The sequence below is a fragment of the Fistularia commersonii genome, chromosome 16 (genome assembly GCF_037954325.1).
Source record: "Fistularia commersonii isolate RoL2024-O1a breed Wild chromosome 16, RoL_Fcom_v1.0, whole genome shotgun sequence".
NCBI classification, from domain to species: domain Eukaryota; kingdom Metazoa; phylum Chordata; class Actinopteri; order Syngnathiformes; family Fistulariidae; genus Fistularia; species Fistularia commersonii.
In genome coordinates, this window is record NC_141299.1 from 7,274,207 (window position 1) to 7,286,455 (window position 12,249).

The 12,249-nt window shown below is 38.8% G+C and overlaps 1 protein-coding gene across 4 annotated transcripts; it reads right to left on the reverse strand.

Annotated features, from left to right (window-relative positions):
• Positions 1-5,322: 5,322 nt before the first annotated feature.
• LOC147225746 (mitochondrial coenzyme A transporter SLC25A42-like) lies at positions 5,323-11,653 on the reverse strand. Of its 4 annotated transcripts, none has more exons than XM_086162431.1 (8): positions 11,363-11,653; positions 10,852-10,990; positions 8,856-8,967; positions 8,608-8,633; positions 7,921-8,087; positions 7,688-7,804; positions 7,033-7,184; positions 5,323-6,941 (listed from the first exon to the last, which is right to left on the reverse strand). In XM_086162431.1, exons 2-8 carry the CDS (start codon positions 10,936-10,938, stop codon positions 6,616-6,618), a joined length of 987 nt encoding a protein of 328 aa, XP_086018557.1. In that variant the 5' UTR covers positions 10,939-10,990; positions 11,363-11,653; the 3' UTR covers positions 5,323-6,615. The 4 variants fall into 4 exon arrangements, with proteins under 4 accessions (XP_086018557.1, XP_086018558.1, XP_086018554.1 ...); XM_086162432.1 differs by having other exon boundaries at positions 10,858-10,990; positions 11,363-11,516; XM_086162428.1 differs by having other exon boundaries at positions 5,733-6,941; positions 7,688-7,831.
• Between the last annotated feature and the right edge of the window lie 596 nt (positions 11,654-12,249).

Consider the following 12,249-nt stretch of genomic DNA (forward strand, 5'->3'; position numbering starts at 1 on the left):
CTGAATGAAACTCCGGACAATGATACACATTCATAACCACACACAGGGATCACACCTCCTTTTGTTTTCCCCCAACAGCCAGTAGAGGCAATGCCCCAGTGCCCTCAGTGTGCTCTGCTGCTCTGACTGAAATGGGCTCCTCTAGCCCCCTGTTATCCCCTAACACTGTCCCCTCTCTCTGGGATTCCCAGCCCTCAGCCTCCCCCTGGCTGATGCTGACCTGAAATCTGGGCCAGGCAAGTCTCAGTGGCCAGGCCAGCATAAAAGGAGATCTGTGTGTGTTTGCGTGTGTGCACCACAGCCATGAAAGAAAGCAGGAGATTATCCCATTCTGTGTGTCCAGGCACCAGTGCAGTATTGACCATGGTGGGCCACCCAGGGAGCATCCAGCCAGCCGTGAGATGGCCTGATATACATGCTCACTGGCCATGCTAGATTCCGGCACACTCGCAAGGTGCAAGGCCTGGTGCTGCAGGCTGGATGCTTTCCTAAAACACTGAACTCTACATGCATAATGCTGTGCCCTTTTGTGAAGGTAGACACACCCACAAGCTCACACATAGCAGCAATTCCTGTATACAAAGACGACAGGGACGTATTCCCTCCATACAGCGGTAAACATTGCCATCAGGTCAGTTTCTGTGTCCTGTGATGCGAAGCGGAGGTCATTTCAAAGGTGGAAAATCTTTTTATCAGTGAGAATGATACCATGACACCTAAAGATAGTGTTAGAGATCACGTCACATAACGTTTGTATACAGCGAACAATTCTGACAGCCAGGTTTCCTCACTCCAACATGTGAGGACAAGCGTAAAAAAATACAATTTTTATGGAGTTTATTGTCGTTACATTGGTCCCTTTCATATATTTCTTCATATTCAATATATCTATATAAGCCTTTCCAATAAGCTGTGATGATGTACTTTAACATGTAAGTGCATGTGTTCCTTAATCATGAAAAATAAAAATAAAATGAATAAAAAAAAAAAAAACATTAAAAATGCATATTAACCCTTTGAAACCTTCACCTGCCAAAGGAGCAGGGGGAGTCTACTTAAACTCAAAAGTAACCTCTAATGATTTCCGAGGCGTTTCTCTGATGGTGTTTGTAAAGACCAGCCTACTATTGACCGAAACCCCGAGGAGTCAACTAATTGTCCACTAATTGGTCAGCAGTTTGTTTGTGAACAGAGCATGTCAAGCTTCCTTGTATCTTAGCAGGACAAAGGCTGTTAACAGCAGGGTTAGAATACATAAAACATCGGGAACAATTGGGGTTTATAGGGAATGAGGGTTTTTTGTATAATATTGTTTTGGTTTTTTGGCATACACATGACAAATCAACAATTGTAAACGTTTTGTAAGTCAACAACTGAGGTATTTCTTTTTTGTAATTGTTTTGAAATGAATAGAATTAAACAAGCTCAAACACACAATGGTCTCCTCAATGGTCTCATTCAGAACATTTTACGCAGTGAAACTGGTGCTGACCTCATTCACTCAGCCTCAGTTTGATGTGCTAAGTGTGGGTCAATGGGAACCTGCTTTTGAATTTTGTCAAAACATCAACAGAGCAAGAAAAAACAGGAGATGTTATCATGGCTTCCATTAAAATAAGTCAAACACAGACTTTTTGAAAACATTGAAATGTGTCACAGATTATTGTAAGATGTAAACTCTGTGACACTGGGCTAATTTTGGACTGAAATTAGTCATGGGATCAACAAATACATTTTTAGAAAGAATTTGACGTTTTTTTCCAAGTTTTTCCCCATCTACTGTTTTTATCCAGGAGTAGTAACTTACAATTTGTTAAGAGCGTGTTTAAATTATCTTTAAATTAAATTCAGCTTTTACATTGAGTATGAACATTTTCAATCACTGCAAAGATTTTTTTTTCAATTTACATTGTAATGCAGTGGTTTAAATGTTTACATTCGAGGTTCTTAGGGTTGTTATGTCTATGCAAATGAGTGGTGAAAGACCAAACTATCAATTTTGATTAATGGCAAAATATGAAGCATCCATTCACAAAATGCAATCCAATTTTAGTGGGCTTGACTTTAAATAACAAATGCGTGTGATTATTACATGGACAGATTATATGACAACACAGATAAAAATAATACAGTAGAGAATCATATGCCATTTTGCTACACAGAAATTGTTTGACTTGAATTTAGTTGAGTGGATCTGCATCCCTTGACGACAAGTTCAAAGACGCCATCTGTGGTTCACTGATGTGCCATTCTAGCATGCACACATAAAAAAATATTATTTTTATATAAGTGTTCTAATTCCAGACCCCAAAGACTCCTGTCCCAGTTGCTTATAATGAAAGACTAACTTTAGAATCCTCCTGATGATCCCGGCTAAATATAAGTGATAACGTCTTTGAAAAAACCTCTAGGTGTAAAAGTCTGTGATGCCTGTTGATGTGTGCTTTTTATTTCCTTTTTTTTTTTTTTGAATAAAATCGTTCAGTTATTGCATTGAAATGGCAGTCTAAATTTTGATCAATGCTTACAGATGCGTGTGAGTGTCAGGGCTGTATCTTGGGCTCCCATGAACTTGTCAGCCGCTGAGACATCTCACAGAGCACATATAGGACCAAGTTGAGGAGGCCCAGTTTGTCATGCTAACTGCAGCGATGCCAATGAATGTGGACACAGGGAGCAGAAGGTTCACAGGACCCCAACTATTCTCATGCAAAGTCTGTCTGAGCCTTCTCCTTCATCCCGCCATCCATCCACCCACACAGCACCGCAAGTCTTTCCTTTGGGAAAGGAAATAAATACATGTCTATAAATGGCAGGGGGCCTTTCTCTATATCTGCTAATGCCGAAAGTAAAGTCATTTCCGATTCATTTATCTAGCACAATTTAAATACGCGGAGACTAACCAAAATTTTCTTTCAAAATTATCTTTTCAGTGGAGCAGGTAAATGTATCTATTTTTTTATGCAATGTAAAAAATGATTAAATAAGAATAAAGAAACAGGGCAGAAGGTAATGCTGTAGCATTGAATATGCTCACACACACACACACACACACACACACACACACACACACTGATTTTATTTCTTGATGATTGTGAAAATCATTTTGCACAGAATTTCAAATAAAATCTAAAATGTACATTGAACTGCTGCCATGCAAAGTAATTAAAAAAACTCCTCTATTCACCCTTATCTCTGTTTACTTTTAGTCGGCCACTTTCTCATCTGAAACTCACACATAAATGACACACGGTAAAAATGTAAGCAAAGAGACGTTTCCATTTGTCTCTGCTTCCTCCTCTCCATTCAATCTATGTTAAATGTAAGTATGCACGCATGTAGTTGCTTTTCCTACCGACCATTTACACATCGAGCAGCTGTTTGGAGTCTGTATTTTATTCAATGAGGTCCAACTGCGCCTGAACACTCCCTCTAATGGAAGTGTGTCGCCCAACAGCCCAATAATGCCCTGACCCTGGGGCCTTTACTATGCTGCCAACTAATAAGTGGCAATATTCTGGATCTTATGAAATTAACAAGATTGCACTATAGGAGAAGGAACTAAGAGGATAGTGCTACGAAAGGATTATGTCCCTATAGCACTTTAGCATCTTTAGGGTCTATAGCTGGTCTTGACTTAGTTTTATAGCATCGGAACTATGACTTTTCCCCCATTTCTGGGCTTTTTTAAGGGACATTTACGAGGAAACATTTACAGGTCCGTTTATGTTAGATAAAATGCCTCCCAAGGCTTTTTAATGCTGGTGAATTTATGAAAGCTGACTTGTCGCCCAGTGCCTAAAAAGCAAACAGTCTTGGCCATCAGAATGACTAAACCTGGATCACGGCCAGTATGGCTTTGCAGTGCAGCTCAGCAGTTAGGAGGTGTGCATTTTAATGTGCATTCCTTCCGTAAGCTCAAATAATGTGACACCCGCAGAATGAGCTCAAAATCAAACAGTCTGCATACCATGCAGTACCTATTGTGTTCTGGGAAAAGAGGGCCTCATCCAAGCAGAACAAGACATTTTGAGGTACTATGAAATCAGCATGAAAAATAATATTATAGCTGCAGTCACTGTCTCAATGCTTCCAAATAATGTCTGTGTGCCTCCCACCATAACCTCCTCACCTATGTTACACAAGATCAGGATGAATTTAAATGTGCGGGAAGGATATATTTGTGAGCATGTTTTGCTCATGCCGCATATTGTGTGCATGTGTGTCTGTGAACAGCTATTGTCTGCCAGTGCTCCAGCAGGGGCTTCAAAGTGAATTATTCATGCGAGATTTGAATACATGCAAATGGTTCACTTCCCTCTGTTGGCACATATCCAGGTAACCTAGGGCAACAGCACCTTCAAGAAGCATCTTTTCACACTGCTTCCTCCTCCCTCTCAGTCACACTCCCCCCAACCATGTTATCCAACCAGAGCATTGTTTCAGTTGTTGCACTATAAGGTGGCAGGATACCCCAAGATTCGGTAAACCAAAGTCAAGGTCAAAACCAGGAAGATGCGCTATGGATGGATGAAGATAATACAGAGGGCATGATAAAGTCATCCAGCTATTCAGATGTGAAATTCACAGGCAACCAAGAGGCACTGGTAAAGAAAATAAATGGGGAAAATTGCTAATAATGATGTTGTCATTATAACATAGATTGTGGGCTTCAGTAGGAAACACATTTTTCATGTCACATTCATTGAAAAAAATATAAAAAAAAAAATGGTAACATTTCAACGCAGCAATTTAAATCTGTTTGATTACTCAAGACACATAAAATTAGACTTAGTCATTCTTCCTCAACGGCAGTTTATTTTATAAGAAATTTCACAGCGTAGTTCTGATGAAAGGCCTGCTGTCGATAATTTCGAATGCAATACACAAGGAAATATTTCAAAGGTTGGATTTAAAACTCTAATCGTCCTTATTTTAAGTTTACGGTTCCATCATATCACCTGTTAATCTACATTTATATATCTATATTTATATTTATATTTATATTTAACATGAACTGAAAGCAACGAAAACAACGTTTGTCTGTGTGTGCGAGAGTGTGTGTGTGTGTATATGTGTAATAAAAACTGCAGAACAGTCTACATGAGCTAAAGAAAGAGAAAAGGTCAAGTTCAGGCCATAAGGTGATAACAAACTAACTTGGGGATGCAGAGGAGCTGCTCACTGCTGCCACCTACTGAGGGTACTCATTTTAATTGTCTATAAATTAAAACATGAATAAATGCAATTGTGTATCAAATTCATACATAAATCTGTACCATCAAGAGCAGAACAGTGACATGAGGACAAGAGGCTTAAATCCTGTGAGGGAATTTATTTAATTTATTTCACAAGAGCCATCAATGTATTGATCAATATGATTTGCAAAATGCATTCAAATGCTGTATTATAGAACGATCCTTCAATGCATTCTGCTATTAGTAGTACTTCTTAAATATTTATTTGTCATACAGACCGGATTTTAAAGCCTTTTCCATATATGTTGACAACAGCTGTAAACGAAACATTGATGTACCAAATGCAGAGGCACTTTTTTAACATGTGTGTCATATGATAACAGGCTAATTAAAATTTGAAATATGATATTGTTGCTTTTCGGGCAACCTCAGCGCAGAGTCTGCCTAGAATCCGATTCAGTTCTTGACCAACAGGATAATTAGCATTGCTTGTCACATAGCCCCCTCAAGTGGACAAGGGGAGTCATTTAACAGTATTGTATGAGAATACTTTATTGCATGGTCAATTTGACTTGAACAATAACAGTACATCTTTGGAAAAACTGTCTCTTTGAAATGTACATTGGTATTGAATGGTCTATTAAATCTAATTTCATATTAAGTGCTTTGGCATGTTTTGAAATATCTGGTAAACGACTCTTTACGAAGAAAAAAAAAGTACAACAATGTGAACACAGTGAAAAAGCATTGATTGGACATTATTATGCCTTGGTGGATGGATAGAAAAATTACAGCCTTTCTGATGTATTCATCTTCCTGGCCATTTCATTCTTCATCAGTTGCATTGGTTGAATCAAAAGACGCCACTGTAAAATCAAATTATACTGCATTATCATTGTTTTGATGATTATATAAAAAAAAAAAAAAAACAACAACAATCTAGTAAGAGCTCTTTAACCCCATTTAAAAAGCAACAGAAAACCTGATAAATCTATGATCAATAATCAAGATCCGTCCCAATTCCAACCATATTTGATAGAAGAATAGCATGAACAACGTCAAATGTGATCTTACCAAAAGCGCCGAATTTCTAGCTAGCTCATAACAGAGAGCAGATAACAAATTTCCACATTCAACTTCTTAGATGGTAAGGATATTGATGTGACCCCCCCCCCCCCCCCAAAAAAAAAACAGACCAAACAGGTGACAATGAGTGGTGACATGTGCGCTTGAAACCTTGAAAAGCAGACTGTGCACAAGAGTACTGTCCCTCAGTTCACATACTAACTCCTTATTGCTGATGAGAAAGGCAAGGTGCAGAACTGTAGGCCTGCAGTGCACCTGAGTGAAGACCTCAATTTTGCCATACGACAAATATGACTGTCTCCCAAATGTTCCTCTGTATCTCCCTCCAGATTTAGTGGGTGAAGTTGTCCATTTGATGCAATTTAAGAAGGAGGCTGTGCATGATGTCAAATGTGGTAAAGCTGATTCCGACAGCAATGGGCCCTTTAACCCAGTTCATGCTCAGGCCTTTGTAAAGTCCGTGCACGAATCCCTCCTTGGTCACAATCTCACACATGGTCCCCAGGATTGTGCTATAGTGTGAGCCTGTCACACCAGCTGTTTGCATTCGCCGACGAACAACATCCAGGGGGTAAGAGGCTGACTGTCCAATCAGACCAGCGCACGCACCAAAGGCCAAGCGCTCGTGAGGATATGGTTGAGATCTTTTTGTATTTTCTAGGAAATAAAAGAGAATCATCCGTGACAAAAGTGAAGTACATTTTACTTCATTTTGGTGAATGTATATATAAACAATAATTAAAAGTACCTGTGTGCATTTTTTTTAGACTTTCATATGTAAAGAATGTGATGCCTGCATATGGAATGACACCCAAGATAGTGGGAGTGAAGCCTCTGTAAAGAGTCTTCACACCTTCTTCATGGGAGATCCGTACAAAAACGTGCATGATGTTGCTGTACCTGTTGGAAGATGAAGTCCAAATTAATGAAAGTTCTCAAACACAAACCACATTATGTACTAAGTCATAGTTGATGCAAATTCAAAAGAAACCAGTGTGTTACAAATGAATCTGTCACACCTAAACAGGAAATCGAGGACCTTTGGCTTCTGTCAGACTCTAAAAGCTTACCTAATACCTTTAAAACAATTTTTGGCAGGATTTCTATCATACCAAAAATCAATGCAACAGCTACAAAAAGTTTTGAGGGCTATTTTAAGAGATTATTATCAAATGAAACATGAAGTTTAATCCATTTGCTGAGTATCCAAATAGCTAATTTTGCCCATCTTTTACTTTCATCTCACTTGAGGGGCATCGCAATGGGGAAAAAAAATGATCAACCGTCAGTTGCAAAAGAACGCCTGTGTTAATCATTATTGTGAACAAGGATAGAGGTTGTTTTGTTCCAGGGAACTATTTTGTGGATAGGGACCTTGCCATTGAGGTATGAAGAAAACCTACATCTCTCTGGCTGTAACTGCCATCCGGGCTCGCACCATGTCCAAGGGGTAGGTGAGTATAGCAGCAGTGGTGCCAGCCAGTGAGCCTGCTAGGAGACGTGGGAAAGGTGGCAAAGCTCTGAAACAAATAGCACAACACACTAAGCTACACCAAGAAGAAAAAGAGAACTCTGTCAATGTAGCTAAGTGTCCATTTAGTTTAATTCAAAAAACAAAACAAGACTCTTGGCTTACTTTCCCTGGAAGCCATAGTAGCTTCCCAGTAGTTTTTTATACTGTTCATGGGAGCAGAACTGGATGGCAGCGTATGGCATGACCCTAACCATGGTGGCTGAGTTGCCCCTCCACAGACTGAGAAGCCCATCCTTTGTGTATGTGCGGTGGATGAGCTTGAAAGCCTCCTGGACAAATAGTGTATTCAGTTAGGAGCAGACATAAATGCCCTTCTTATTTTCCATGATTGATATATTTCCATTCGATAAGATTAAATGGTGCCAATGGGTAAATAGAAAAACAGACTCAAATTGGGGACTAGACTGGATGATTTTTTTTTTCATATTAACACATGCAGTAATCAATTAATCAAATCTCAAAAATAAAGAACGGAGTCAGTGTCAGACCATGACAAAGTGCTTTTTAATGTTAACACTTGAAGGAGTAATAATATAGAAGAAGGGAAGTCTATTCTCCTGACAAGAACTTTCAAATTTTGACTTATTTGAGTGTGCTCATTCAATGATAGAAAAAATTCCATTGGGAATCAAAATTATCTGAAAATATTTTTGCCAAAAAATGATTGATTAGTTTCAAAAGTATCAAACAACAAAAAAAAAATTCTTAATGTGAGACTACAGGTAACATTTGTTGAAAAAGAAATGCATTAAACACTAATATGCTGATGACATAAAAGTGCAAACTCACCACGGCAGAAAATCGATTTGAAGACACTGAAGAACAAAGAGAAACATAATAAGTCTCAGGGTAAAACAACAACTCTCTCAAGTAGGCTAAACATCTACTAATAGGATTAGTAATTACTTGAGAACAGTTACAGGTCCATAAAACTAGCAGAAAAACAGCTTCTGCTTTTACCATAGTCTTAAATGGATAACAGAGTTCAAGTCATCTCAGCAAGTTTTGTGTTTTGAAAGTAAAATCTTGCTTCTAACCTTGGAAAATTATTTTGGTCCGATCCAGGGGGGCGATAACGGTTTTGGCAACCGCACCAGCAAATGCACCACATAGCAGGGAGTCCAGTGTGGTCCATTTAGGCCTTGGGTCCTGTTTGGAAATAGTTGCAGGGACTTATATGTGCAGAACTTGTCAAATCACACAGATAGCCGAACCTTGGGAGGGACTCGAAAGATAACGTTCCAACACTGGATGTAGTTTATTCTTTTTATTTAAAGTAAGTGTCTTTCTTCGTGTGAATGTTTTATCCAACAAAAATCACATCCTTATCAGCACAAGTCCTCCTCTGTCGAATTCTCAGCAAACGAAAGAACAGCAAAAAACTGAACATGGATTAGAGGCATAGAGACTCAACTAGTAATTACAAAAGATAACTGACCGGGCCTCACTGAGGTGTGGCTTTTTGTTTGTGCGTGTGTGTGTGTGTGTGTGTGTGTGTGTGTGTCCATGAATGCGGCCATCTGGCTGTAAGGGACACTTGAACCCAATAAACAAGCCCAGAAACTGATAAGAAGGTCTTTGCAGAGAAAAACAAACTGTAATTTCTGCCAATGTATACCAGTGAAAGGTTGTTTGGGAGAATGAATTCCACAAATCCTTTCATTGCTTCCTTCATTTGCTATACAATGAAGTGAATTTAGAAGTGGACAAATTACCATTTTGGTCGATGATAAGCTTGAATTATATTAATAATTTTCCATTGGATTTTATGAGCATTTTTACCTGATAGATTATTTTTCCAAGGTAAATGGAGTAATGAAAGAAATAAAAGGACACAATGATACTTTAATTAAAAATTAATTCAAAAGTTGAGGTAATCCATTAAACATTTTAAATAGTCTCACTCATATTTACTGTAAGAGTGTAGTACACTTTTTTTTTTCTAATCTTCTACAAAAAAGGAAAATCTAACTCTCAGTAAGTATGATAAGTAAATGTGTGTATAATATATACATTTCCCGATGGATATTCACATATATGTCCATGTGCATACATGGTGTAAGGTATGGCTAATTGATCTATTTGTGTTTGGTGCTTATTGTATGTGCTTAGTTTAGCATCAAATGCCTGCAGATATGACACCCTTTCTTACAAACACAATTGTAAAATGCTGAAATGTACACTTAAAGTGATTTTAAAATGGTGTCATTCCACAGTTGGTTTAACAGTGAGCTCAGACTTGTTTATACTCTCAGCACAGCCTGCAGTACACTGAGAGGAGATGTGCATTTCAGCTGATCAGACAGCTGCCGTGTGACTCAAGTGGAACTAGAGTCTAATCTAGTCGCTGGCCAGCCTTCTGGGAACCTTTACATAATCATATCAGTAAAATTTTTAAGAACATGTCCATTTTCATTACAGTTCAATCAATGTCACAAATTCTATGTTGCATCAGCCCCGAAACAATCCTGTATTTCATTGTTCATGATTAGGTTGATAGATAATTTTAATCTTTTTATTTGGTTTAAGACTCTAACTGACCCATGATGATTTGTTTGTTATTTTTATAAAGACATAAAAATAAAAATAAACTAATGCTTCAGTATTTGTACGTTTGTCATTGTGATAATGCAGTCAATTGTCTCCCAGGCTACAATTAACTCAGTGTTTCCTATTTTATGTGTGAACCAACTGTGCTTTAGATTAATCTCCGCTACCAATCTATTTCCAGCAATGTACCTTCAGAGACAAGCCCTCTAAGTATGTGTTACTGTAGAGGAACAATGACAACAGCAAGCCTACTGTACACCACTTGGGAAATTGTCACATCACAATTTCAAGATTGATCACAGACACTGTGTTGAACACTACAAATAAACCAAATGAAAACTTGAAACTTCACATGGCTAAAATAATGTGACCCCAAAACGGTATGATTTTGGTGTTTTCTATGGTTTCATTAAGGCCTGAGACGCGAGGTTAACCCCGCTGGAACAACACATGCGTGTGAGGAGGTGAAGAAGCAGTGCAGACCTTCACCTGGCTGGAGGGCGGCAGGGTCAGCACCGCGGCCTGGGCCACTGGCAGGCGGCCGGGGTGTTCGTGCACACGGTGGGCCATGTGAGCCCTTCAAGGAACCCTCAAGCTGTCACACACTCATTGAGGAGAAATGCTGTAAAGAATAAAAAAAAGGAAGAAATATATGGGGGTGATTATGCAACACAACCCCCGCTGTGTCGCATTGTTGTTTCTCCGCAGAACCCGAGTGCAGGATTCCACGCAGGCGGCACGACTTGGAAAACAAGAGTATCGCATTACAAAAACACCGCTGTTCCTCCATCGGCATTTATTTTGTTCCCAAAAAAACAAGCAAATGTCATAAACATGCACTGACCTACACCTCATTTATCTAAAAAAAAAAAAAAAAAAAACGGTCTCAAAAAGACAAGCGGATCACGCCTCAAATAAAGCAAAGGTTAAAGTTCCAAGGCATAAATAGGTCAGTCAAAGACTACACAATTTGATAAATACTGTATTTTGTTACCTGCGCCGTGTATTGACGAACTCAGAATTTGCAAATTCTTTCTGCGTATGTTACCCCCTCCCTACTCAATGGTCCGCACTCATTCTGGTACAAATATCTTCTCTCTAGCTGGAGGCTGTGCGGGTCGTTCTTCTAACTTGCTTCCGAGGTGTCTGCACGTCTCTCACGTTGTTGACGTTTCTGAGCGTGATTGTAAAAGACAGGTGTCCTGCCGCGGCGGATTGAGCCGTCTATTTACAGGCGACGAATTAAAGAAGTTCCGCTCAGTGCCATGGCTACTTGGTTCTGCCCACAAGATTATTTGGGCTTTTGAAGGGCTTTTCAAGAAACTGGGACAACGTTTGCCAGTGTTTTGGACTACACTACCCATCTAAACGCTATTCCCGTTGTTGTGTTACCAGCTATCGCGAGTACATGTACCGTCTTGGGTTGCCATGCTTGCAATATAATTTGGAACATAAACCCTAAAACGTCGAGGCTGCTTGAAAATTTTCCCAGAACAAAACGCGATATTTTTTTATTTATAAAATAAACATTTCTTTGAAAATAATAAATTAGAGCCTAACAAAAGACGTTACATGTTGTCATTGAATATTCATGATGTCTATTAGGGGATGTCCCTGAACTATTGGACGTATTATATATATTTCCACAGAAGGTGGGTTTTCAGTATTTCCTTATTTATGGACCAATCGGTTTTTCCCATTATATACATTTTTTCCCCCTACAGATTTGCCCATGTGTCTCTAATTTTGTTTAATTTCAAGTCCAGGTTTAAATAATGCTACAATAAGATGATCATTTGCTTTGTCATTTACTTTTTTGTGCAAAAACAGGAATTTAACAGAAGAACCACGAGACAAAACAAGTACTGGACAGGCATTTTA

Bases quoted from the DNA above. Each gene is read 5' to 3' on its own strand.
- LOC147225746 (XM_086162428.1), bottom strand. From the start codon at position 10,938: ATGGCCCACCGTGTGCACGAACACCCCGGCCGCCTGCCAGTGGCCCAG. The intron at 7,185-7,687 runs GTAGGTTTTCTT...ATCTTCCAACAG, and splicing joins GCAGTTACAGCCAGAGAGAT to GTACAGCAACATCATGCACG. The intron at 6,942-7,032 runs GTACTTTTAATT...TTTATTTCCTAG, and splicing joins TCTAAAAAAAATGCACACAG to AAAATACAAAAAGATCTCAA.